This window comes from Thamnophis sirtalis, unplaced genomic scaffold (assembly GCF_051295495.1).
Source record: "Thamnophis sirtalis isolate CommonGarterSnake01/CBP01778 unplaced genomic scaffold, rThaSir2_p1.2 scaffold_4, whole genome shotgun sequence".
In the NCBI taxonomy this organism is placed as follows: domain Eukaryota; kingdom Metazoa; phylum Chordata; class Lepidosauria; order Squamata; family Natricidae; genus Thamnophis; species Thamnophis sirtalis.
The window spans coordinates 81,106,155-81,132,620 of NW_028261384.1; the positions used below are offsets into that span (position 1 = coordinate 81,106,155).

Below are 26,466 nucleotides of genomic sequence, written 5' to 3' on the forward strand. Positions count from 1 at the left end.
GCAAAGAATGTGTTCATTTTTTCTGCAATCTCTGTATCATCCTTGAACAATGCTTTCATTCCTTTGTTATCTCATGGCCCAATTGCTTCCCTGACCAGTTTTCTGCCTTCCAATGACTTTGTGGTATCATAGAGAAAAAATGATCTAGAGAATTTGGCAGGGTATGTTGATGATAATCAATTCATTTTGGGGGGCAACATCTTTAGTCTGTCTCCCTAAATGGTTGCCTATATGTGATAATCAATTAGGTGAGGGATAAGTTGAAACTGAATCCAGAGAAGACAGTGGTATTTACTATCACAATTGCAGATAGACAGTTTTTCTTTTTTGGAAGGATTAAACTCTTCTAGAATGAGCAGATACACAATGTGAGATGCTTCTGACTAATATCTGTCTCTACTTGTCAACAGTGAGGGAATGGCCAGAAAATGACCAGTACTGTTTTTGATCAGCTAGGCATTGTCAGGAACCTGTTTGATCCTTTGCTTGATGCAGAGACTACCCTAACAGGGAGACAAAGTCCCCCATTATTATGTATTAATTATGTATTAAATGTATTATCAATACATTTCATTGGATTATTGATTACACTACTGAGCAGCTCTTACAATGTGGGTTTTTTTCCTCCCTTTGAAAGTTGAAAAGATAAGTGTAAAGATGGATATTTTAAGTTTTTTTAGTTAATTTTAAATTTAGCATTGTAACTCAATTTGATGGGGCCCTGAGTAAGGTATAAAAATGTCAGATAAAATATCAGATAATAGTAATATAAATGCAGTAATTTTATAATATAGGAGTGAAGGAATGTAAATCAGGGATGATATTAAGACAAAATTAAGATATTAATTCCAGGATAGGAATTGGATAATTACTTTACTTATTGCTAATACAGAGTTCTTTTTCCCCCATCTATGAAAATATAAGTGCTTGTTTGTTTGTTTGTTTGTTTGTTTGTTTATTATTTATTTATTTATTTATTATTTATTATTATTTATTATTATTTATTTATTTATTTATTTATTTATTTATTTATTTATTTATTTATTTATAGGCCGCCCAATCCCGGAGGACTTATTCATGATTGATAATCTATCTTTTCCTACATAATCCTTTACAAATTATATATAGGGCTCTTGGCCTGGATGCTGGAATCCATTGGTTACTCTTTTGGAGTGTTTTAATAAACATGGTTTGAAAACTGAATTGCTTTAGTTTATCTTTCATTCAATTGCTTGTTTTCTATGACTCACTGAACGTGCAGCTATATTCCTATAACGTAAAGTGATTAATCAATGTCTTATCTTTTAACATAATAAATGTAAGTCTTGAGTTTCCTCAGGTACTTGAAAATGTAGCAATACCACTTCTTCTCAGTGGTATTGCCAGTTCCTTCAATCTCTTTTTATTTGAATCCTTCTTAAGATGGATCCTTGTTGAACAAGTGCAATATTTATGTTGGTAAAGCTTAAAATTGTTTTTGCTTTTCTTGCAGCCTTACCTTGCTGATTCACAATCAGTTGGTGATAACTACCATTTGAAAGATACTCTGACAAGTAATATTGTATCTTTATTTTGTAAATTTAAAAAATTTAGAAAATCAAGATATAATAAATACTTGTGAAAATACGATTTCTCTCCTCGGAATTCTCTTTGGTATTCACAAACAGACTGGCATAATTCTCTAAGATATTTCAACTTCCAGAGGCTGGTGGGAGGAGCTACTGGTTGTGAGTAGGGAATACTGAGAGGGAGTAGAGAGGACAAAGGTAGTGGACAGCGGCCCTAATGGCACACAAATTATGTAAAAATCCAAAACAGCAATAATACATTTAAGGTAAGTGCATCGGAGATGGCGAACATATTTTATTTCAGGCTTAGTTCAGTAAAATACTTGTCTTGCAGCTGTCTTTCGTAACACTTTTTTCAAACTTGGATATTGTCCTATTTATAAAGAAATTACTAGTCTACATGGACAGATTACCTATCTAGAATCTCTAATCTCTAATCGAAGTTTTAAAGAAGAGATTAGATAACCATTTGTTTGAAGTGGTGTAGGATTTCCTGCCTAAGCAGGGGATTGGATTAGAAGACCTCCAGGGTCCCTTCCAAATCTGTTATTCTCTTCTATATCCCATGTCTCTGATTACCAGAATACAATCTCCTAAAAAGTATGTCTACATATACACACACAAACACATACACACATGCACAAACATTTATAATTTTATAAATTTATATCTAAAGTAGAGCATGAATAGTATTTAGGTAAAAAACCCACTTTTATAGAAAGGTATAAAGCAGTGTGCCCCATTTTCGGCAATGGAGATTTGGCAAATAGCTATTCTATAATGAAGAGCTATGTAGTCATGATCATGTGAAATGAGTTAAAATGCTTCCTTAAAAGTTTCAAAATGAGTATATAGTAAAAGCTTGCTCATAAAATTTGTGGAACACAATTTGCAAGACTTTATAGTTACAGAAGGCTTAATGGAAGTAGCAAAACACAAAGAACATTGTGTTTCTTTTGCATATTGATAGAAAGCAAAACAATAGAAGTTGAAAACAATTTGTTATGGTTGGCTGCTTCTTTTATAAAAAATCAAGCTTTAACATCATCATTTGAAGCAATTGCCCACCCAACTTTGTTATAAACACCTCTTGCCAAATGCAACAAATTCCTCACTGTTCTCAGCACTTTCAGTATTTTTGATAACTCATTAGCAAACTTCATTTTATTTAAGCAGACATTGATCAGCAAAACAATGCAGCTAGAAGAAGAAAACAAAAACAAGAAACCAATAAAAATGAATCATATAAAACATTTTTTTAAAGCATGCACAGTGGAGATATACTGTATAAGTACATTCATAAAATGGCAGGTTATAAATGCCTACAATCAATTATTCTATAAAAAAGGCATTTCATGAGGAAAGTTATCTATTAGAAATAAATGCTGCAACTAAAAAAATGAAAACATATGTGAATAAAATCCAGTGGAAGATATTTTTCAAAACTCTTTGCAGTTGGGTTATTTTTTCCAGCCAGTGTTGTTTCCCAATGCTTTTAAATATTCTTGCTATAAAGTAAAGAACTTCAAGTTCAATACTAATACTAGTATGTAAAACGTATATATAGCATATATATAAGTATATACTAGTATTAGCAGTTCTTATATTAAATTTAATATTTAAAAACAATAAAGGAATTGTTTTGTATCACTTTATATTACCTGAGGAAAATGACCAATGAAACATTAAAACTAATTATTAAAACCCATTGTGTAATTTTTTCAAATTTTTGTCAGATACTTTCAGCTACAATGAGTTGTGATATGAATCCAAATCTAATCTAAAAAGACTTTGATTAAAATAGCATCTCTTAATTCTTGGTTTTTATTAAACTAGATTTTCAAGGAAATTTCTGCTACAAATAGCTATTAATATGAATTTTCTAAACTTTTTAGAAGTTTCTGACAATTGAACAGAAACAAAATGTCATTTATTACAACAACAATTAAAATTGACTATTGAAACTATGAATTTAATCAACTTTGGATACTTGTTTTGGTACCTGCAATACCTAACATTTGACAACTGCCAGGACAAGTCACTATAGTTTTTTTGGCAAAGTTTTTAAGAAGTGATTTGCCACTGTCTGCTTCCCAGGGTTAAAAAAATGTGATTTGTGTCTAAGGTGGGACTAGAACTCATGGCTTCCCATTTTCTAACCTTAATTAGAACACCCAGTTGTCTGGTTTGGATATGTAAATGTAATTCTAATGTATGTTGTAGATACAATGTCCATAAATCACACAGATAAGATGGCTGTTATATGGATGATATGCATATCTCTCAATCGTTATTCAAAGAAGTAGTACCCCAGCTAATGCCACAATATAGGATACATTAAAAATGAAACTAGGGCTGAGGTGGTATTCTGCTGGTTCTCCCCAGTTTGAGTGAACAGGTAGTGGTGGCGGCTCCACCCACTCGCCTAGACATCATCAGGGATGCTCTCTACATGCACAGAAGCACCCTGCACGCGCACCCAGTTCCGAACCGGTAGCAAAAATGCTTCATACGAAAAACAAGTGTTGCATTTTTACATTTGTAAATTAGTTTGAAAATAAGATATTTAAAGCCAAGATTCTGAGTATAATGCTATATGAATTCAGCTGTGTATTTATAAGGAAACCCCAAGGCTAGAAGTCCGTGACAGCGAAACAGTCATTCCTCATGACTTCTAATGCTTCAGTGTGGATAGACTTAGGCTTGGGGTTTTGAATAAGACTCTACTGACTCAAAATCTGGTTGAAGCGTGTATTTGGGGGAAGGGCTTCCCTGGTCCATCTCATCTTGCTAGATAAATTTGGCTCTAAAGGGACAAATTAATATTAACTTGGCTTATTCTGAACTTTTGTTGCTTGCACCTTCTGCTTTTCATCTAGATAAAACTCAGGCTAAATCAAAACAGGATTTTGACTAAAATATTTAAATTAATCAATCCAATATTTCCTAGCTTTTGTACAGCATCATTTCCCTGCCTCCCAGAATAATGCCCCTAGATCAGGCATGAAATGCTATTATTCTCACTTGAAATTGACCAACAGCTGGAAGACAAAATCTAAATACCCAACAGAGGAGAAAGACTGATCAAGCCAAGGGAGAGGTCAAACAGGGACTTAGTCTAAAATCTCTACAAGGGCCCTACATCACAGCGAACCTGACAGGAGAGCAAAGTCAGTCTCTCTCTCTCTCTCTCTCTCTCTCTCACACACACACACACACACAAACACACACACACACGAACTTTATCTAGTCTCAACCAGACACAATATAGGCTTGAGCAATAAATCAGCTAATTAAATTATCATGTGGCCTAATTGTTCAGGTCTGAGACCCAAATACTCAAAAGATTTAACTTATTCAATAAATTTCTCATTAGTCACCCATCTAATTTGAAGACTTAAAGCAAAAGATAAAACAATCTAATTGGTGACTTAAGGAGAACATCACAAATATTGATTTGGTTAATTCAGAGTAACCCACTAGCAAAATGAAACAATAAAACTCTGAGGCATTGTCATGAAACTGACAAAGCAGTTGTCCCAAAGGTGCTTTTTCAAGAGATAACTGGACTTTCTGGTTTTTCTTTGAAAACATTTTGCTTCTCATCCAAGAAGCTGAAGAAGAGCTGAAGAAACTTCTTGGGTGAGAAGCAAAATGTCTTCAAAGAAAAACCAGAAAGTCCAGTTGCCTCTTGAAAAAACACCTTTTGGAGAACCAGGAACTCGATGACTGAGAATCTCCATATACGAACAAAGCAGTTGCATCATCAGTGTAATGAAGGGCAATGAATAAGGGATAGATGATGGAATTCTAGCTCAGCAGAAACCTTAAAAATATCACTAACACAAAAAGGTTATACAACAATGGCACAGGGCTTTAGCTTTGTTTGATATATTTTCAAGGAGAGAAAGGACAGTTAAATTTCATAAATCAATTAAATAATTAGGAAGATTAAGAAAATAGAGTGGCAACTAATTTACCTGAGAATTCACAACTACTGTGAAATATGAAGGGTTCCTTAAGGCAAAGTATATTTCTCAGGAAGATTATGTATTGCAACACATATACAATATCCATAGTAAAATATCCATGGATTGTAATTATAGTTGGCTGACTGATTATAATTATATATATGGGACATCGTCATTTTTTACTCTATCCCAACCCTATTATTTCAACAATGTCCTCATCACCACTGTAAATCATCCACCCTGCTGATTGCCATCTTCTTTTTCCTTGTATCTGTCCCTGCATTACAGTCTTGTGCCAACCATTGCCAGTATGAGCACAGTGTGTGAAATTTTAACTGTGGAAAGCACAAACAATATTCATTTCTAATAATTGCAAGTACTGCAGTTATTAGAACACAATCTATATGTTCTAATTTACCAGAGAAGAGATGGATGAGTTCCATTTAAGGAAAATAAGATTTCTCTGCCCATCCTATGCCTGCCCTTGACAGTAGTGGGAAATTATAGGAATCCTGAATCCACATATTACATATTGGAGGTTTCTGAACATGTTTGGAGTGTTTTCTCTGTTTTTCTTACAGGAAGTTGGCAAAAGAGAAAATTGGATTCTATTTAAGGGAAAAAAGAAGATGGGGATTTTTTCTGCCAAAACAAACATCCTCAGACCAGTGAAGTCTCTACATTTCAATGCCTGAGAAAATATTTGGTGATGCAAACTGACTTCCGTAAGTGGAAATAATCCTGAGATTTAATAATTAGATTGTACAGAGAAAATTTCAACAATTTCAGTAATTGAACTTGGGTATTTTTAATGGATATTACGGTATTTCCTGACAATTTTAGTCTGTTTAGCTAGTGATAAAGGAGTATGAGTAAAATGAAACTAGGAAGCTATCCTATACTGTTATAAGCCATTTAATTTTTTTCAAACTGTTTACCCCATTTCCCCAAAAATAAGATCTCCCCAGATAATAAGCCCAATTGGGCTTTTGAGCGCATGCGCTAAAATAAGCCCTCCCCTGAAAATAAGCCCTCTCAGAAAATATTGCAACGCAGCAGCAGCCATGAAGTGACCACGTTTGCCGCCTCCTGCATCTCAAAAATAAAAAGACCTCCCTGAAAATAATACCAAGTGCTTATTTCAGGAGTCAAAAGAAAATAAACCCTGTCTTATTTGGGGTGTGTGTGTGAACGGTACAATGATAACCATTGTAACACTTAAGAAAAGCAAATTCCATATCTTGATTATGCATGTGTGCAGATATTTTTTTCTGAATCTCCCTGTTTAATTTCAATGGAAGAGAGGCAAAAAATCTTAACTTTTCCATGCCATGCAGATTTTATGTCTGTCTTTCTTGTTTTTACCATAATTAATCTCATAGAGAATTCTTATAAATTTTGCTTTTATATATCTACATGCAAGTTCATATTATACATACATGCATGCATGCATGCACATAAAGAATTTCCTTTAATACATGTTGAGGTGGTAATGATTAGAACTGTTTATAATCTTATATATTTATATGAAAAAAATTACAAAATTTTCAATTTCTTTCCTAATGCTTCCAAGCCTGGAATTTATGCTTTTCACAGCATCCTTAGATTATTCTGAGATTTTCATATCCACTGTTATTACAATATCATTTCCTGATCAGTTTTTTCCAGTTCAGATATTAATAACGTTGATTTAGCAATTCCCTTTTTTGGTGACCATTTAACAGTTATGATGGCAATGAAAAAGGAACTTTGAGAACAATCCTTACATATAAAGATCTGGTACAATCAAAGAAAAACGGAAGCAAGATCATAAGGACAGTTATGATTTCATCTAGCAATCACTTCTCTTAATGACTGCATATATATATATATATATATATATATATATATATATATATATATATATATATATATATATATATATATATATATATATATATATATATATATATATATATATATATATATATATATATATATATAACACATTGCTTTCTAGCTGCAATTGCACATTTTAAAAGCCATTTACTTGTTTGGAGAGATCCTTTTGAAAGTCCTCTCAATTCTTTTGTTTTTAATTTTACTATCCTGAACAGAACAGAAGTCTGAGTAACCAAACTAACTCAATCATTTCAGTTCTCACTGACTCCATATAACTTATAATGAAAAAGTATGGTCCCAATCTTGACCTCTTTCTGCACTTCCTTCTAATATAAAATAATATATAAATCTAAATAATATAAAAATTGCACTTTTATTTCTACTATTTTCTATGCTTAGCAACTAAGCCTGTTCAGTGTTATAAAAAATTTTCTTTGGTACATTTGTATTGAGAAATACTTTTTAATATCTGAAACTTAACTTTATATTGATAATACTTTAAGCACACTGTCATGAATGCACAGTGTCAATGATTTTTTTTAAAAAATACTCTAGGTTTCATGAACAATGTATGAATTTATGTAACATTATATGCAAATAAGATGAAAGACTGCTAGGAATTTAATATCATTGTCACAGATCTTTCTATTAGAGAGCAGGAAGTACAATTGTTTCTTTTCTGAAGAGAAGAAACTAAAATGTTCTGTTTTCAAATTTCATCATGTGTCTGTCAGTACAAATTCAGCACTCATTTTGCTATAATTTAATAGTTACTCTATGTTATTATTGCATTGTTGTCACTTTATTGTGGTATTTTTATATTGTTGATTAAAATTTGCATTGCATTTATATTTATTATTATGCTATAAACTATACCAATGTCTTAGTAGAATAGTTGTTACATTATAGAATAGTTGTTACATTATATAATATAAATTAATAAAAGAAGCAATGCCTGCCTTTGTTAGATTGGAGAAACTTAACCTCCTATCTCTACTGACAACTTTATTAATATTCTTTAAAATAGTGAAACAACCTTGCTGCTTAACTACTTAATGTAAATATAAATTTCAATCGAGGGATCATTTTAAAATAGGAAGCATGTGTGTCTAATGATAGTAGGTATTCCTCTTTCCCTTCATACTTAAATATAGAATTCTAATTGCATAAATAAATCAATGATTAAATGTTCTATACTTGGAAGTGGGGAGGAGATTTCTGCTATCTTCCAGGACTGGCAGGCAGGCAGGCAGGCAGGCAGGCAGGCAGGCAGGCAGGCAAGCAGGCAGGCAGATACAATACATATAAGACATAGAGACATACTGTATATACAGAATATACACATTTCATAGTTGTGTATTATAAAAACAACATAATTATAACATCAATATAGGCAGTCCCTGATTACAGTATGACCACTTTTTATTCTAATAATTTTTTATTTTATTAGTTTTTCTAAACGTTTTAGATAAAAAATAGATTAAACATTTGATAAACTCATAATTTCAAATCATCCTAATTTGCAGATGACAGGAATAGCCAAAACCCCAGAAGACAAACACAGGATACAAAAAAGATCTTGACAGACATGAACAATGGGCTCTATCCAACAACAATGGGCGGCAGCAACTAAAAATGCTAATACAATCCTTGCTTGTATAAACAGACGCATCGAATCAAAATCACATGAAGTATTATTACCGCTTTATAAAACCTTAGTAAAACCACCTGGAATACTGCATTCAGTTTGGGTCGCACCACACCACAAAAAAGATGTTGAGACTTTGGATAAAGTACAGACAAATGCAACTAAGATGATTAAAAGCCTAGACTCTAGAGGAGCAATAGCTAACCTTTTTTGGCTCGTGTGCCATAAGGGGGGGAGTGCATGGGGGTCATGTGTGGGCATCCATAATGTAACATGTGACACACACCCCCATTGTACATGCGTGCATGAGATAACTTCCTAACAGTGAAAACAATGAACCTGAACAAGTGGTTCAGAAGTTGTGGGAACTTCATCAGTTTTAAAGAAGAGACTGGAAAGCCACTTGTCTGATATGGTACAGGGTCTCCTACTTGAGCAGGGGATTGGACTAGAAGACCAAAGTCCATTCCAGCTATTCTATTCTGTTCTTTTCTCAAATGATAACCAGATGTTTCTCCAAAATTCTACCCAGATAGCAGACTATTCCCCCACCTCTTCTTCAGGAAATACGTCTTCTAATAAAAAATAAAATTTAACAGTCAAGGAATTTCAATTCTAGAATTAAATATCCCAATAATGTAAACTGTTGCCATTTTGATGCTTCAGCATTACATTGATTAGCTACCAACTTAAGATATTACTGCCTGCATTTGATGAAAAAGAATTTAAATTAATGTCTTCTATGCTTATGGCCTTCATTTTTAAATATTTTTCTATAATAAATCAAAATAGATATCTACTCCTGAATCCCGACTCATACAATTACTTTTTGGAATGTTCTACAGAAAGAAAAGCATTGTCTTTTAAATATTATTGAATCTATTAAAAGATAAGTAAAAAAAAACAACCTAATATTGTTTCTAAAAAGAAAGCATAATATCTGACACATTAGAAATATCAACAATTCCATTTCTGAGTCTCCAAAGACAGAGCTATACATTTTGTTCTATATCTTCTTTGCTACACACCCATAAAATCAACTTGGAAAGAATGTGAAATATTCTGTATATTGTCAACAGGAAATTAAATTATGTCAGCCTAAAAATCCTATAGAGCAATGTTATTTTATAAATTATCTTGAACAAAACATTTCATTAGGAAAACAAAGAGCAATATAACCCCATATTTCTGTTGATTCTTGATTTTTCCATTTTCTTCTCTTTTTAATGTGTATCACTACAAAACTATCCAGAAGTTCTGTTTCAATTTCCTTACAGGGTCATCAAAGTGATATGTGCCACCTCATTTTGGAAAATCCAGGTCACATAAGAAACCCCCCAGAGTGAATTTCCTACCAGTATGTATGCCAATGTTACTTCAATTCTCCTTGAGAATCAATAAAATTATGCAAAAGAGCCTATTACAAAGCCTTCTCCCACACAGGGAAAAATTCCTGAAACAATGTGAGACCAATACCTATCATACGAGTTCATGCAAAACAACAATTCCAAGTCCTGAACAACCTACCATACTTAGTCTCTGAACCTGATACTTAATTTAGGCTTTCTGAGCAGGAATAAAACTTTTAAAAGGAGTTGCATGAGCTGAATACTGACCATGCCGTAGTAATTTCAGATTATGACTATTTATTCAATTTATATTTCTAATGTAGGTTTCTTACCGGACTTGGCATTTTTTCTTCTCTCTCGGCTTTCCCACCAGAAAAGGGTGGTATTACTGGTACGGGTGGTGCTCTCCGCTTCTTCATTTCAACTTTTGCAGTTGCCCCTTGTGAACTTCCATGCGATAATGACGGTGTCACCATTACAGAACATAAATTTCGTGAAGAATCTGCGATCATTGTTTCCTGTAATCAGATGAACAAGCCACCATCAAAATTTATTGTGACGTTTCAAAGCCATTTATTATAAATTTACCTGAAACAATAACAAAATGCTGCCTGATATTTATGTTGGCCCTTCAGAAGGCATTTGTTAACTGTCTGACTATTTTATACCCTGCTAGATGGTTGCATAGTGACTGATTAAATGCATTTTGTATGTTTTTCTACTATTCTGTTTTCACCTTTTTAATGTAATTCGGTTGTTTTTTAATTGGTTTTTATCAATATGGATTGTTTTATTTTATATACCATCCAGAGTAACTACATGAGATGGATGACTATATAAATTTGATCAATCAAATTATTTTTCTTATTTCTAACTAATCATATTAATTTAAAAATAAAGCAAATACAAATAACTTCATATTATTAAAATGAGAGGCTATAAATGAAGAGGAAGGATGAACCTGAGTTAAGCTGCCAGATATGCCAGCAAAGTTGGTCAGGCAGTAGCAACAGTGTTAATCCTCTCTTTCCAACAGCAGAATTAAGACCAGAACTGTTCTTCACTAGGTCATAGGCTATATGAATGCTTACTACCACTAGCATTCCATCAATGATATCCATGCATTACCCCATCTAGTAAAGCTTCATAATAGCAGAGACTGGAGCAGTGTTTGTCATTGTATAAATTAGCATGAAAAATATCAATAATTTAAAAGAAACAAGTGCAAGACAAATGCACACAAAAATCCTTCAACTTCACTTCACAGAAGACCTTGAAACTTTCAAAACAACACTACCATTAAATTATCTTGGAGAACCAAAGAAAACTGCTTGTTCTTTTACAGGAGTGAAGCATGGCATATATGTTTTGCTTCAGCCTTAAGAACAATAGCAACAGCCTAATTGAGCATCCTTTTCCACTTTTTCTGTTGGTCAATGTACATGACCTGTTTTGTTTTGTCTTTCAACCCTACATGTTAATATAATTAATATAGAATTTAATTCCACTGGAAAGAGTACAATCCAGGGGTGAAATTCAGCAGGTTCTGACAGATTCTGGAGAACCGGTAACAGAAATTTTGAGTAGTTCGGAGAACTGGAAAATACCACCTCTTGCTGGCCCCAGAGTGGGGTTGGAATGGAGATTTTGCAATATCCTTCCCCTAGAGTGTGGTGGAAATGGAGATTTTGCAGTATCCTCCCCCTGCCCCACCCACCAAGCCACGCCCACAGAACAGTGGTAAATTTCACCACTGGTACAATGGTATAACCCCAAAGGACTTTTCCACAAATAGATAGACTATAATGAATTATTTAATATCATAGTAGCACTATCTAATGACTAAATTAGGACTTACATCAAGGCTTTGTTTACGAAATGTGGATTTTAAAAATTCTCCACTACCCAGATCTAGGCTTCTTCTTGAGGATTTCTCTGCCTGAAACTTAAATAAAAATCCTACATTATATTTTTTTAATAAATATATTACACACTTAACTATGAACAAACTCAGTAGAAAAGTCTGTAAAAACATTGTATAATTAACCACAGATTCAACTGCTGCTTGGTCATTATTTGGCAAACTGATAATATTCTGAAAAGTAGTTAGTCTGCAGATTCTGCATTCTTTGAATTATATTTTTTCCTTAGGAACAATTAGAAAATGGAATATTACAGATTCATCTAAGTTGTAGCTTTGACTGGAGATAATCTATAGTATTATTACATAGAAAGTGTATGTCAATTTTAATGCACAGAGAGATGAATAGATTTGCCCTGTCAAACTCCACAGAATACAGTAGGGAAGCCTACTGGAAAAGATACCCAGAATTCCCACCCCAAAAAAGCATGTTTGTAGGAGTCAGAAGCCAGTCCTGGAATGATTCTTTGTCTCTGGTGAGGAACAAAGTCATTATCCCCATCTCTCCTGTGTTTCAGTTAGAAAAGAACTGACAAATTTATATTAGGAAGCTTATATCTAAGAGAAATCAGCTGTAATCCAGAAGATAAAGCAAAAATATGCTCTCTTACTATGCTGCTGTACCTCTCAAAAGTTGTGGAGGCTTTAAAAAAGACTGGACAAACATCTGGAATGGTATAGGGCCGTGGTGGCGAACATATGGCATGGATGCCACATGTGGCATGCAGAGCCATATCCGCTGGCACATGAGCTGTCATATCCAGCATGCATGTGCATGCCGGCCAGCTGGTTTTAGGCCTTCTGGAGGGCCAGGGGAAGCCATTTCCGCCCTCCCCAGGCTTCAGGAAAGCCTCTGGAGCCTGAGGAGAGCGAAACATGGGCCCAACAAGCCAACAGAACTTCTGGTTGACTCATCTGGCCCATTTTTCACCCTCCTCAGACTCCTTGAGCCTGGGGAGAGCCAAAACGGTCTCCGCCAGCCCCCTGGGGGAAATGCCAAGCTCAGCTTGGAAGCAAGTAGTGCGGTGCATGTGGGGAGGTTGTGCATGCTAAACATGTGGGGAGAGGTGCTTTGCATTATGGGTGCCAGCACACATGTGCGCTACCGTCCACACGCCCTCACATTTTTGTACCCAACAACAAAAAAGTTAGCCATAACTGGTATAGGGTCTCTCTCCTGCTTGAGCAGGAGGTGGGATTAGAAGACCTCCAAGGTGTTATTCTTTTATTCTAGTTTTTAAAGAATAAAATATTTTATTCTAGAAATATGAATATATCTTACATAACATAGTATTATAATTTATATCTATGACTGCATTTTTTTTTAAACACTGTTTTTAACATTTAATTGTCTGAGCAGTCTTACCTGACAACATTTATCCATATATCTATATCTATCTCTCTATCTCTCTCTATCTCTCTCATCTATATAGATAGATATAGATATTTAGATTGATATGAGCTAAGTCATTAATGTGTGTAAATCATAGAAAATGCATATAGAAGAATTGTACATTTCTCAATTGATATTCAGGCAATCCTTAACTTACTGGAACAATTGAGCCCAACATTTCTATTGCTAAGCAAGACAGTTGTTAAGTATGTTTTATTACTTTTGTTGGCACAATTGTTTAAATGAATTGTCTTAGTTGTTAATAACATAATTTAACCACCATTTAACAGTCAATACGGAATCGGGCTTCCCTATTGACTTCGTCTGTCAGAAAGTCACAAAAAGTGACCACATGACCCCAGAACACTGCCACTGTGATAAGGGTAAGCCAGATGCCAAGTGTCCAAATTTTGATCATGTGACCATAGGAATGCTGCACTAGTCATGTGAAAAATGATCATAAATCACTTTTTTCCATTGCCATTGTAACTCTGAATGGTCACTAAATAAATGGTTGCAAGTCAAGGACTAAGTGTACTGTAAATGACTTGCATATATATACCTGACCTGCATAATATACATTATATGCACAATGCAGAAACAACTAATATTTTAACAAATGTTCTTAAAATCACATCTACATTTCTCAAAATGAAAGACACAGATTTTCATTTTATGTAGTTCTTTGGAGGGGTAGCAGCTCGTGCTCTGTTTATTCATTTGCCACTGAGACTTGATCTTTACAAGTTAGTTAAAAAACCATAAAAAGAAGTAGATGAAATATATATATTAGTTTTAGTAGAAAATATAAAGCAATATTAGGAATAATAAGATTAACTGTCCTGTTTTTGGAAATCAGGAGATGTTATTTTACATAATGTAAAATGTTCAGAAGGGGTTTAGATTGTTTGCTGTTGAATATGTAGTTCAGGAGCTGAAACATGAACTTAGACTGTCCTATAGCTGCCATACTTTGATATTCATAGGATCATTTGCCAAAACTACTTTGATTTTAAAAAAATCTAATTTAGTCCCAGTAAATGGAATTTATTAGGAACAGTAAAAACTATGGCTTTATCAAGCAATAGCAATAGCATTTAGACTTATATACCACTCCATAATGCCTTACAATATTCTCTGGTTTACAATGTCAGCATATTGCCTCCAGCAATCCAGGCCTCATTTTACCGACTCCGGAAGATGGTAAGATGAGTCAAGCTTAAATTGCATCAGGATCAAATTACAAGCTGCAGGCAGAGTTTGCCTGCAATACTACATTCCAACCACTGCACCACCATGGCACGAGGAATAGCTAAGGGATAGGTGAAAGAATGACTATAAACCATGAATCTATACCTATCTGCAGCATTGGATTCTGGGTTACAACTGTGAAGTAGGTAGGTGTGTGTGTGTGTGTGTGCGCGCGCGCTTTCATAGATTTTCACGAGTGTAGGTATGCTGGTCTTGTTGTATTTGTATCTTTTCCCGTGTAAGATTGAGATTGTCTTGGCAACGTTTTGGTGAGGTCTCACTCGCCATCTTCAGGCTGATGTCTCACCGAAATGTTGCCAAGACAATCTCAATCTTACACGGAAAAAGACCCAAATACAACAAGATCAGCATATCTATTATCTATTATCTATTATCTATATCTATCTATCTATCTATCTATCTGATCAATATTTAATTGAGATGCAATAAGAGTCATTTTAGCAACAAGTACAAGCTACAGGACAAGCCTAAGTACAAGCTACAAGACAAAACTTACAAGATAAGTAGGAATCACTAGCCGAATGAACAAATATAGCATTTACCTTGTTTTTCTTACTTGTCCTAAAAAATCCAAGAAATCCTTTCTTTTCTTTTACTGATATGTCATAACCAGATGATAGGCTTGTTTCTGTTAAATGCACAAGTCACAATGACTATTCCAACCCAGTTCAAATAACATTTTAATAGAATAGCTTATTATTTGAAAATTGAAATCATAAACCTCTACTGCATAGAGGATACAGATATATATTTAAAATAATGTTTATTATTGTTTTGAGTTACTCATGAGAGGAAAAAAAGTCATATGGCATTCACTCAAGTCACTTATTTTAGATTTTAGACTTCAGTCCAAGTTTTATATTAAAACTTTCTCTCTTTGTATCTGTGTGGGTATAGATTCATATCTATACCTTTAAACATGGAATAATAAATTCAATTTGTTATCTCATACAGTTTATCATCAAAGAATACCACTTGGCAATTTTGTATAGACAATTGTTATCACTCCTTTTATTATTGCTTCTCTACTATCAACTGCCCATTCTTGCCTAGTCATAAATTGTCTAATAAATCCCTCCTTATTTTATATACAAATAATTATAATACATACTATTATCTGGAATCTGTATCCTTTTACACAAAATAACACATTAAAATTTAGCTAGTACCTGCAAACAGGTAACAAGAATAATTTATATTGTTTGTAGCTGACATATTCTATGAAAAAAATCACAAATGGGGTGTTTTAGGCTAAAATACTATATTGGATAGACAGACAGACAGACATAGATTAGAGACTAGAATGTTGAAATATATTCACTAATATATGAAGGAGTGAAAAATCAAAATGTTATAAATGTTGATCAAAAAGCCTGATATCAGATTAATACACTGCCAAAGCAAAAAATTGATTACACAATAAAATAAAAGTTGTGTTTGATAATTCATATCAATTGGTCGGATTCTCACAAATGGCTTTCCTAGGTTTTCTACAATAAGCCAACATATTTGAGAATTTGTGTCCTTAGAAGTCAATTCTTGCAGTTTCTTGCCTAACTAGTCAAGAAAAGTCTGTTTAACCTTTAAAGAAGTTAAGGCACCTATTTCACTCCTTAAAGTTCCCATAAAGGCCAAAATATTTGTCTCCATTATTTCCACAAGTGACTTGGATGCAACAGAGTGCTAGGAGGGAAAGGTAATGCACAGCTGTGGATTGCCCATTTTATATAGTTAATGAAAGCTTTGGTCTTAAAGGCTTAAAAATAACTATGATACCATGCATGTTACAGATCACAGCTGACACACACAGTTTACTTTCATGCTAATAAAACTTTTTTTTAATTCAAAACAAAAAGTTTTTTATTGTTTGCTAAAATTCATTATGATTCCAGAGATAACAGAAAATATAAAAATATTAATATCAAAACATACAAAAGCAAAACCTAAAGAGAAAATTTATCTCCAAATGCATTTTACAGTACCTCTATAATTCACAGTAGGTTCAGAGTGAGTTTTTGATGGAGGAGCTGCAACAACAGGAAAGTTACACTATGAAATTATGCAATATATTGATTTATTTACTTATACAAGATTTTAATATATTGCCTTTTTTCTAGGTTTACTATAAAAATACCACCACTAGCAGCCAAAAAGGTAAAGACAGTCTTTCTACCATCAATGCCTAAACATACTGAATAATAATAAGAGCTGAAACATCTTAGACAAGAACAAATGGTTTGGCTATTCCATATCTTAAAAGACACCTATTCCAGAGTACCAGGCAACTACTAAGAAGATATATCGTCAGATTCCTGCCTCTTTGTGAGGTAAAAGTCTTAAGCATTCCCTCCTTCAAAGACAATACAGGGTAGGCCAGATCTTATTGGGAAAGTCGAATTTCATAAGATAAGAACAGGCTCCTTTCTGGTAACTATGCCTTTACACCATTAATTACTGATTCAGTAATCTGAAACATATTTGAGCTGAGTTTTTAGGAGAAAAAAAACTTTACCGAGTTTACTCTATTTTGGGGGGGTGTCGCGTTCCAGTTTCCAGCTATTGGCCTTCTTACCCTATCCCCAATACTTGTGTACTTATAGGGGACGTAGGAACATCATCAATGATAGATCCAAATAACTACTTCAGAAGTTAAATGCTTAAATGGCCAAATAAAGGGCAGGAAAGGATCCAAGTTATGTTAGGATTCCAACAAATTTCATAAAGGTTAATAGAGATTGATCAGTACCTGCCTCAACAATACATTGCTCTATATGGCACTATTGTTTTATATTAAGGGTTATATATAGTTTTCATTGATTTTAAACACTTTGTGGAATAAACCTGAAGACATTTGAATAGATAAATGCTTGTTGCTGCTCCTATTAATGTAGTTGATTCAATTTGTTCAGTGATTAAGTAATGTCATGTCAATTCAATTCAAATGCTTACAAAGAAATTTCACCTTGAAATTAGTTAATAAGCTTTTGATGGGTGCTCTGTGTCTTGATGATGTAACTGTTATGTCACTGGAAGCAACAAGAAGTTTTTGTTGCTCACTATATTTTATGGCAGATTACTGAGAGATTGTTAATTATCATAAAACAAAAACTAGTTTATTTTTTTTAACCAGATCAGATAATCATAAGTGGAAAATAGCTAAAATTTACAGTGAACAAGTTACAATTATGTAAATGCCTTGGCATTTTTTTCAAGAGTTCTTGAATCTAAAAAAGATAAATTCAATATAATACAAAATTGAAAGACATGTCAATGTAGCAAAACCCTGGCACATATTATGTTGCAGCAGCAATTAAAACTTCCAAGGCAAAACCACTGCTCATCTGGTATATGATTCTTAAGTTTGTATTTATTGGGATAATTACTCTTTATAAATTATACAGAAATGATATTTTATATATATTTTAAGATTTTCCCTGCTTATTTTACATATAGCTTTAATATTAGAAACATGTTAGTGGAAATATAAATCTGATTCACTTCTTTTCTTTTCTTTTATACTGAAATCAATTTATTTTTCATCAAGATTAATTTTAATAGTTTTGCATACCACTGGCTTAAATGGAATAAAGATCTTATATGAAACTTAGGAATAGGATATACACCGGTCTGATTTCAATGGGATATGAAAAGTAAATTGTGTAATTGAAAAGTATTTCTGAAATAAGTGATATGGACAGATGCCTGGTTTACAAATATCCAGATTTAAGAACTCCTGTAATCAAAAAGCACCCAGCTAATTATTTAACTAATGTAGCAAAGCTAAAGCATTACAGAGCATTTATAATGGCTTGTATCAATGTGCTTTGTTCAACTGTACTAGAGAGTTGATATTAAAAGGGCCCTTTCATTACAGAAGCGTAGCCTTCCTGTGTGCAGGAAGGGAAAAAAGCAGCTGATCACTTGGTTTTGTATTGTTTTATCCTTTCTTTTAAGAACTACCCAGATTCATTCCAATAAGGCTTTTTATCTATTTCCTTTATTCTTTAAAAATATATGATTAAAATATAAAGAGAAACAAAACTGAGCAAGATTCATCATGGACAATTAGCTACTCTATCTTATTGAGATTTCATTTGATTTTATTTAGATCTACCAGGACAGGACTTCAATAGCATCCCTGTTCTAACTCAAGCTAGCAATACAAAGTTGAGTTCAGGTTTTCTGGATTAGTCACTGACCATTAGTCACTGACCATAATAAAAATTCTGTTATATTATATACAATTGGATGTCATTAGCATACTGAGGATTATGCATCCTGAACCAAGAGATGATCTGCCCCAGCAACTTCATGTTGTTTTTAAATAGCATGGAGATTAGATCAAGAGAGTATGTAACCACATCATTAATTAATTAATTAATTAATTAATTAATTAATTCAATATGTATACTGCCCATCTGACTATCAAGCAACTCTAGGCAGCTTCCAATACCATATATATACAACAATTACAAGATTAAAACATAAAAACTTAGGGTATTAAAAATTAAAACTTTAAAATTAATATTAAACGTGGATAAAAAGAACCAATGTATAGAAAGACAAAGTGAGTTTTACTGATCTACTAGCCACCTCAAAGTGGACGTCCCCATTTATACACATTAATATTTACAGAGGTTTCCTATGATAATTTAACATAGATCGTGATTTACCTTGTGTATTGTCGCAGACATAAAGCTCCTTTATCCCTAGGTCATTCAATGACTTTGTCAATTCCAGTTTTTCTCCAGTGAAATTATCTTTTAAGAGAACAATGCATTCCTGACTAACTTCACACTTTTCGCAAATGATTGGGATTATATTCTGAAGAGGAACTTCAGGATTCACTCGAACTACTGTCTTTTGTGTCTTCAGATAATTTACTACCAGTCTCACAGTTTTCTAGGGGAAAGCAATTAAAAAACAACCAAGATGTCCAAGCACAATACTTCATCAATAGAATTAAAATAGAATTAAAATAGATCATTTAAACTGAATGAGGAAACTAAAATATAAATGTGCACTATACCTTCATTTTAACACTATAACATTCTGCAGAGATATATGAATAAACAGTAATCAATAATGTTATATATGCAATAATCATACATAACACTCAAAAAAATAATGAAAAGAAAGGTAACTGAAGAGAAATCACATTTACTAAAAAAACACCAAACAGATTTAGTGGTCTTAGAAAACAAGGATGCACACTATAAGGTCTCCTGATTCCCTAAATTATTCCTCATAAATTAGTTTCAAAACCTGCAAATGAGAACCATGGAGAATTTATTTGGCCTGAGAGGGTGTACAAGTGGCTGAGAAAGGTGTGTGAGTTATTGGAGAGACACACAACAAGTACATTGAGGCTTAGGGAGGATGCACGAATATGAATGGGATGTGAGACATGGCATAAGCACACTGAAGCTTGAGAAGAATGCGCAGGTGGTCGGGAAACACATAAAGAAGTTTGAGGAGCTGCACGAGTGAGGAATGGTGTGAGAGCAGCAAAGCTCAGATAGGGAAAAGAATGTGTGGGTAGTAGGAGAGGCAGTGACAAGTGTAGTGGGGCTCAAAGAGATATGCAAGAATGTACAGGTGGCCAGTGAGGAGCAGTGTGAGTGCAGAGGGCCTAAAGGAGGGTGCACAGAGGGTAATTAATTTTGCTTGTGGAAAGCCAGCAGGGAAGGTTGTAAATCATCACCATGGGATACTGCAATTGTCCTACATGTAAGCTAGTTGTCAAGACCCAGATTAAGATTATGTATCTGTGGAGATGCTGAGGCAGCCAGAATTTTGAGGACTCATAACCACCATTTATTCAATGTCATTATAACTTGAACAGTTATTGGACTGTTCAATAACAGTAACTGAGGACTACCTGTATGCCTGTTATACTACACATTTTGCATGTTTCATTCCTGAAATGAATTTCCCTCACTTTTAAGTCAAACCTAGATATCCAAGCCACAAGCTTTTTGTATGCTTCAATTAGTTAATTCATATTTTCACTTTTTATTTTAATAAATATTCATATACTGCTTATTTAAAAACATCAAATTATTTAAGATGATAATTTATTAAACTGAATGCAGTTCATAAAGCAACCACATTTTCAGGTTTGACAGCCTACTCAAAAGAACCTCTAACTGTAAATTCAATCGGAACAGTGGAATCACTTGAAACTTGTGAATTTGGCCAATGATGCCTATTCTTGTGATACTCGGTGGATTAAAAGATTGTATCAGTAATATTAAAATAATCCAACACAGTGTCCCCTTCTCTATTCCTGGCCATAATGCAAGAAAATGCATCATAAGAAAATTCTTTTACCTCAGGAATCTTTGGTGGAGGCCGCTTGAATTTTTTTTCTTCAGGAACCTTCAATTTTAGAAGTATCTTCTGTACCTCTAATGTCCCTATCAAAGTATTTGGCTTGTAACTCAAAGATTGTTGGGTCTCCCCAGACTTCAATTCAAAAGTATAAATTGCTGGGTTTAAGTGGTACTGGCTGCACAACTCTACAAACAGATCCATCACAGGTTTGCTGGGGGAAAAATGCTGAAGGTTATTCATGAAAAGACCAATTATGAACTAGGATTAACTATAGGCTTTTCTTGAAGATTTTACAATAAATACCTATACAACATACATCACAACAAAAGATATCAAGTCATTATTTTGAAAACACTTTAAAAACATGAAAAATATAAATGTTCAAAATCTTTTATATATCTGCATTTTACAGAGGAGTGGGCAATTTTTCCAAGAGCACATGAGAAATGGGGACTGTTGTGGAGGCCTTAATCAATAGGAAATATTTTTATTAGTATAGTTAGTAATTGTCATTTTATTAACCAAGGAGATGGCTTATCAATTATCATTAAATATTATTGCTTCTCTAAATAAAATCTTCAGGAAATATAATAGGGGATCAAATTAAATTTCTTTTGATTTTAAAAATTCATTATAGCATAAATTACAATATTTTTTTAATAGGGGGAGTGCAGGATGGTTAAAAAAGGATAGAAGAAAAATGTGTTCCAACTCTTTCCAACACAATAAAATACTAATATAATTATGACCTCAACTTTTTACATTACTTATACTTACTGCAAGTCAGTTCTATAATTGATTCTATGATTCTCTCATAGAATCATACAGCTTGAAAAGACACTGGAGGTCTTCTAGTCCAACCCCATGCCCACTTGCCCTGGTAAATTGCCTTGCCTTCTTATTCCATTCCAGATGAATTATCCAATTTCCTTTTGAAAAACTCCAGTAATGGAGCACAACTTTGTGAAACAACTTTTCCATTGAGTAATATTTTCATTGTCAGAAAATTTCTCCTTAATTCCAGGTTGGATCTTTCTCTGACAAGCTTCTATTCATTGTTTCTTATACTATCCTCAGTATAAATCAATTCCCCTCTTCCTTTAGCCTTTCAAGTATGGGAGTGAGTGCCTTCTCTTGTTAGCTCCCTAAATCATATGATTATGCCTCCAGTCCCTTTATCATATTTGTTGCTTTTCTTTACACTCTTTCTAGAGCCTCAATATCTTTGTACATTGTAATGACTAGTACTGGATATAATATTCAATGTGTGGCCTTACTAATGCAGTGTAGACCTGTACTATCATTTCTTGTGAACTGGATGCTAAACACCTGAGTTTATGGAGCTCAGGACTGCACTGGCTGTTTCAACTCATGGCTGAACCAAAGTTAACCAGAGGTCTATATGGACACTTAGATCCTTCAACAGGACACTTAAATCCTCAATGGGTTCTACTGTAGAGCCAGGTACTGACTATTATGTAGCTGCGCAATTGGTTTTTGCTGCCTAAAAGCAGGACTTTACTTTTCTCACCATTGAATCTTGTTAGATAGGGTTCAATGCTTACAGCTGTCAAGAACCTTCTGAATCTTATCTAAAATGTTAGCTATTCCCCCAGCAAATTTACTCAGAACATAATAAGAGTTGGAAGGGACCTCAGAGGCTTTGTAGTCCAACCGCCTGCTCAAGCATGACACCCTATATCATTTAAGACAAAGGATTGTCCAGTCTCTTTTTGAAAGTCTCCATAAACTCAGTTTAAAAGTCTCCAGCTGCAACATGACCCAGGTAAAAACAAGGATAGCGAAAGCTCGAACAACATCCTTCAAAATGAAAAAGGTCTTCTGCAGTCACTGGCTAAGATTGAAAATCAGGCTTGTCAGATGTTACATCTTTTCTATCCTGCTCTACGGAGTAAGTAGTTGTTCTCTGACAGAAAGCCACTTAAAGAGACTAGAAGCATTTGAAATGTGGATTTACAGGCAATTATTATTATAAGCTGGATTGACAAAATCAGAAATGAGGAAGTGATAAACCGGCTGGGAAAGCCAAGGGATAATCTTAAAAACCATTAAAAAGTGAAAGTTAGAATATTTTGTACATGTGATGTGACACCCAGAAAAATATGACATACTTCACTTAATCCTCCAGGGAAAGATTGAAGGCAAATGAAGTTCAGACAGAAGAACAACATCAAAATCTAAGGAACTGGTTTGGACAAAATTCAGCAGCACTTTTTCGTACGGCTGTTGATAAAAGTAGAATTGCCAACATGATCGGCAATGCCCGATGATGGATACGGCACAAGTAGTAGATTTAGATTTAGATTGCTTTTATTTATAGGCCGCCCTTTTCCCTGAGGGGACTCAGGGCGGCTTACAACCTATAGGGAGGGGATACACGTAATGACATATACAGACAATACACAATTAAAAATAGAAGCAACATTCATTCATCATTCGGGTGGGGACGGATCCCAATCTTTAACCCCAGGCCTGGTGGGATAGCCAGATCTTAAGGGCTGTGCGGAAGGTCTGGAGGGTGGTGAGGGTACGAATCTCCACGGGGAGGACGTTCCAAAGGGTCGGAGCTACTACTGAAAAGGCTCTCCTCCGCGTAGTTGCCAGTCGGCACTGGCTGGCAGATGGAACTCGGAGGAGGCCTAATCTGTGTGATCTAATCGGTCGCGAGGAGGTAATTGGCAGGAGGCGGTCTCTCAAGTAGTAATAGTGATAGAGCACCCCCAACTTCTGAAGGCAAGCTATTTCATTGGTTTATTGCTCTGACTATTAGATAATCTCTCCTTAATTATAAGTTGCTTTTCTCCTTGGTTAGTTTCCAAGACCATTGTTTCTTGTCTTCATTTTTGGTGCTTTGAAAATAGCTTGACCCCTCATCTTTGTAGGAGCTCCTCAAATATTGTAACAGTGCTATGATGCTACCCATAGTCCTTCTTGTCATTAAACTAGACATATCTAATTCCTGTAGTCATTCTTTGTATGTTATAACCTTCAGCTCCCAAATTATTTTTGTTGCTCTTCTTTGCACTCTTTTCAGAGCCTCAACATCTTTTTTATATTGTGGTAACCAGAACTGGATGAGGTATTCCAAATGTGGTCTTATTAAGGCTTAGTAAAGGGCTACTAGAAATTAATGTGATCTTGATTCTATCCCTCTAATAATGCAACCTAAGATTATATTTGCTTTTTTGGCTGCTGCCACACACTGTTGGCTCGTACTTATGTGGTTGCCTATTAGGACTCCCAGACCTCTCTTGTAGTTACTGGATTAAGCCAATTTTCATGTAGTCTATACCTATACAGTTGGTTTTTCTTGCCTAAATGTAAAACCTTATTTTTATCTATGCTGAATTTTATTTTGTTAGCTAGGGCCTACTGTTTAATTATGTCAAGATCTTTTTGGATCTTGAGCTTATCTTCTGGGCTGTTGGCTATTCCTATTAGCTTAGTATCATCTGCAAATGTGATGAATTCCACTTCAATTCCTTCATCTAGATTATTTATAAAGATATTGAAGAGTGCTGGGCCTAAAATGGAACCTTGGTGTATCTCACTGCTTACTTCCATCCATGTGAATGTTCCATTGAAGACTACAGGTTGAGTGCAGTTTGTCAGCCAGTTACAAAAGAATCTGATGGTGGTGCTCTCTATCCTACATTTTACTAGCTTGCCAAGATGTATTTGAGGTCTACTTTATCAAATGCTTTACTGAAATCTGTGTATTCTATGTCCACAGCAGTTTACTGATCTACTAATTTGGTCATTTTGTCGAAGAATGAAATAAGATTTGTTTGGAATTATCTGTTTTTGACAAACCCATGTTAGCTACTGGTTGTTTGCTTCTAGGTGTTACATATGTGTGATTACATATACCTTTATCATGTATTTTAAAAGTTGTGGACAGTATTATTTGTTTCAGATATTAAAAATCTTACCTCCCATGTATAGTATGTTTCTGTTCTTCTCCATTTGGAAAAACTACCAGAATTTCCACTGTGGTTTTAATCTGATTTCCCTTCACAGTTAAGATATTCTGATTTGACCACATTCCTAGGGTTGGGATTACTTTATGTTCCTTAACATCACGAGCAATGGGAGGTTGCTTTGGTGGTTGGGGAGCACGACCCTTAATTTTTTGCCTGAAAAAAGGAAAAAAAAAGACAATAGTGACCAGATTTGCCTTATTTATGTTCCTAAGACACTATCCTCTTTCCAAGTGAAAAGATCACCTGTTCTGGCATGGCTACTTAAAAATAAACTTTGGTGGCCAGAACTATTATTAATTAGAAGTCTTTTTTATGTCTCAGAATCCCCACACCCCAGCTTCCAAAAATTTTAGTACTGGTTTGTAATATGATACCTATAAAAAGAATAGATATTAGATTGTGTGCATGTATGTGCATATATATAAAATGTTTAGATAATTTTTCAGCAATTTTAATAGTGTTAACTTTGGCAAAGAAACAGTTTTGAGAACTCTGTTATGAAGTTCCTAAATGTTGTTTATGAAAATGAGAGTTTGCAGTTGGGATGAAAGGCTCTTACAGGTGGTTGTTAAACCTGTTAAACCAATTGTTCAGCAACCATAATTCAAACTAACAAAGGTGCTGAAGGAGTGCTAGTTATGACTAGTCCTTGTAGTTACAATATCATAGCATCTTATGCACTGATGTGATTACAATTCTCAATCATCTTTGCTGGATTCATACAAGTAAAGTCAATGGGGATGCTAGTAGGAGGTTACATATGGTGATTATATGATGTCCTGCTTAATGACCCATAGTAATTCCCTTAACAATGGCAACTGGAAATTCCAAAATTTCTATTGCTAAGCGGAATGGTCATGTAATATACTTTTTAACTGTGTTGCTTAGCAACAAAAATTCCAGCCCCAATTACCTTTGTTAAGTGAGGACTACTCGTATTCAATTTTGGTTAAAAAAAGGAGGGGGAAGCCCACAATATAATAATGCAAACAATAACTTTATAGTCCTACAGAGAATGAGGGAATCCTGAATACTTGCATTAACTTTGAAAATACAAGCCAGCCAATAGAATTTAACATATAGGATGTCCTTTCAGTTACTCTAGATCTATTTTCAAACTAGC

General features: G+C 34.2%; 1 protein-coding gene across 1 annotated transcript in view; it reads right to left on the reverse strand.

Annotated features, from left to right (window-relative positions):
* Positions 1 to 26,466, reverse strand: part of COBL (cordon-bleu WH2 repeat protein) — an 88,322-nt gene that overhangs the window by 39,165 nt on the left and 22,691 nt on the right. The window contains exons 2-8 of the mRNA XM_014052405.2: positions 25,293 to 25,496; positions 21,337 to 21,550; positions 19,677 to 19,905; positions 16,986 to 17,030; positions 15,546 to 15,631; positions 12,276 to 12,362; positions 10,750 to 10,935 (exon numbers count right to left, since the gene is read on the reverse strand). Coding sequence (XP_013907880.2) covers positions 10,750 to 10,935; positions 12,276 to 12,362; positions 15,546 to 15,631; positions 16,986 to 17,030; positions 19,677 to 19,905; positions 21,337 to 21,550; positions 25,293 to 25,496 — 1,051 coding nt within the window. The remainder of the gene's footprint in view (positions 1 to 10,749; positions 10,936 to 12,275; positions 12,363 to 15,545; positions 15,632 to 16,985; positions 17,031 to 19,676; positions 19,906 to 21,336; positions 21,551 to 25,292; positions 25,497 to 26,466) is intronic.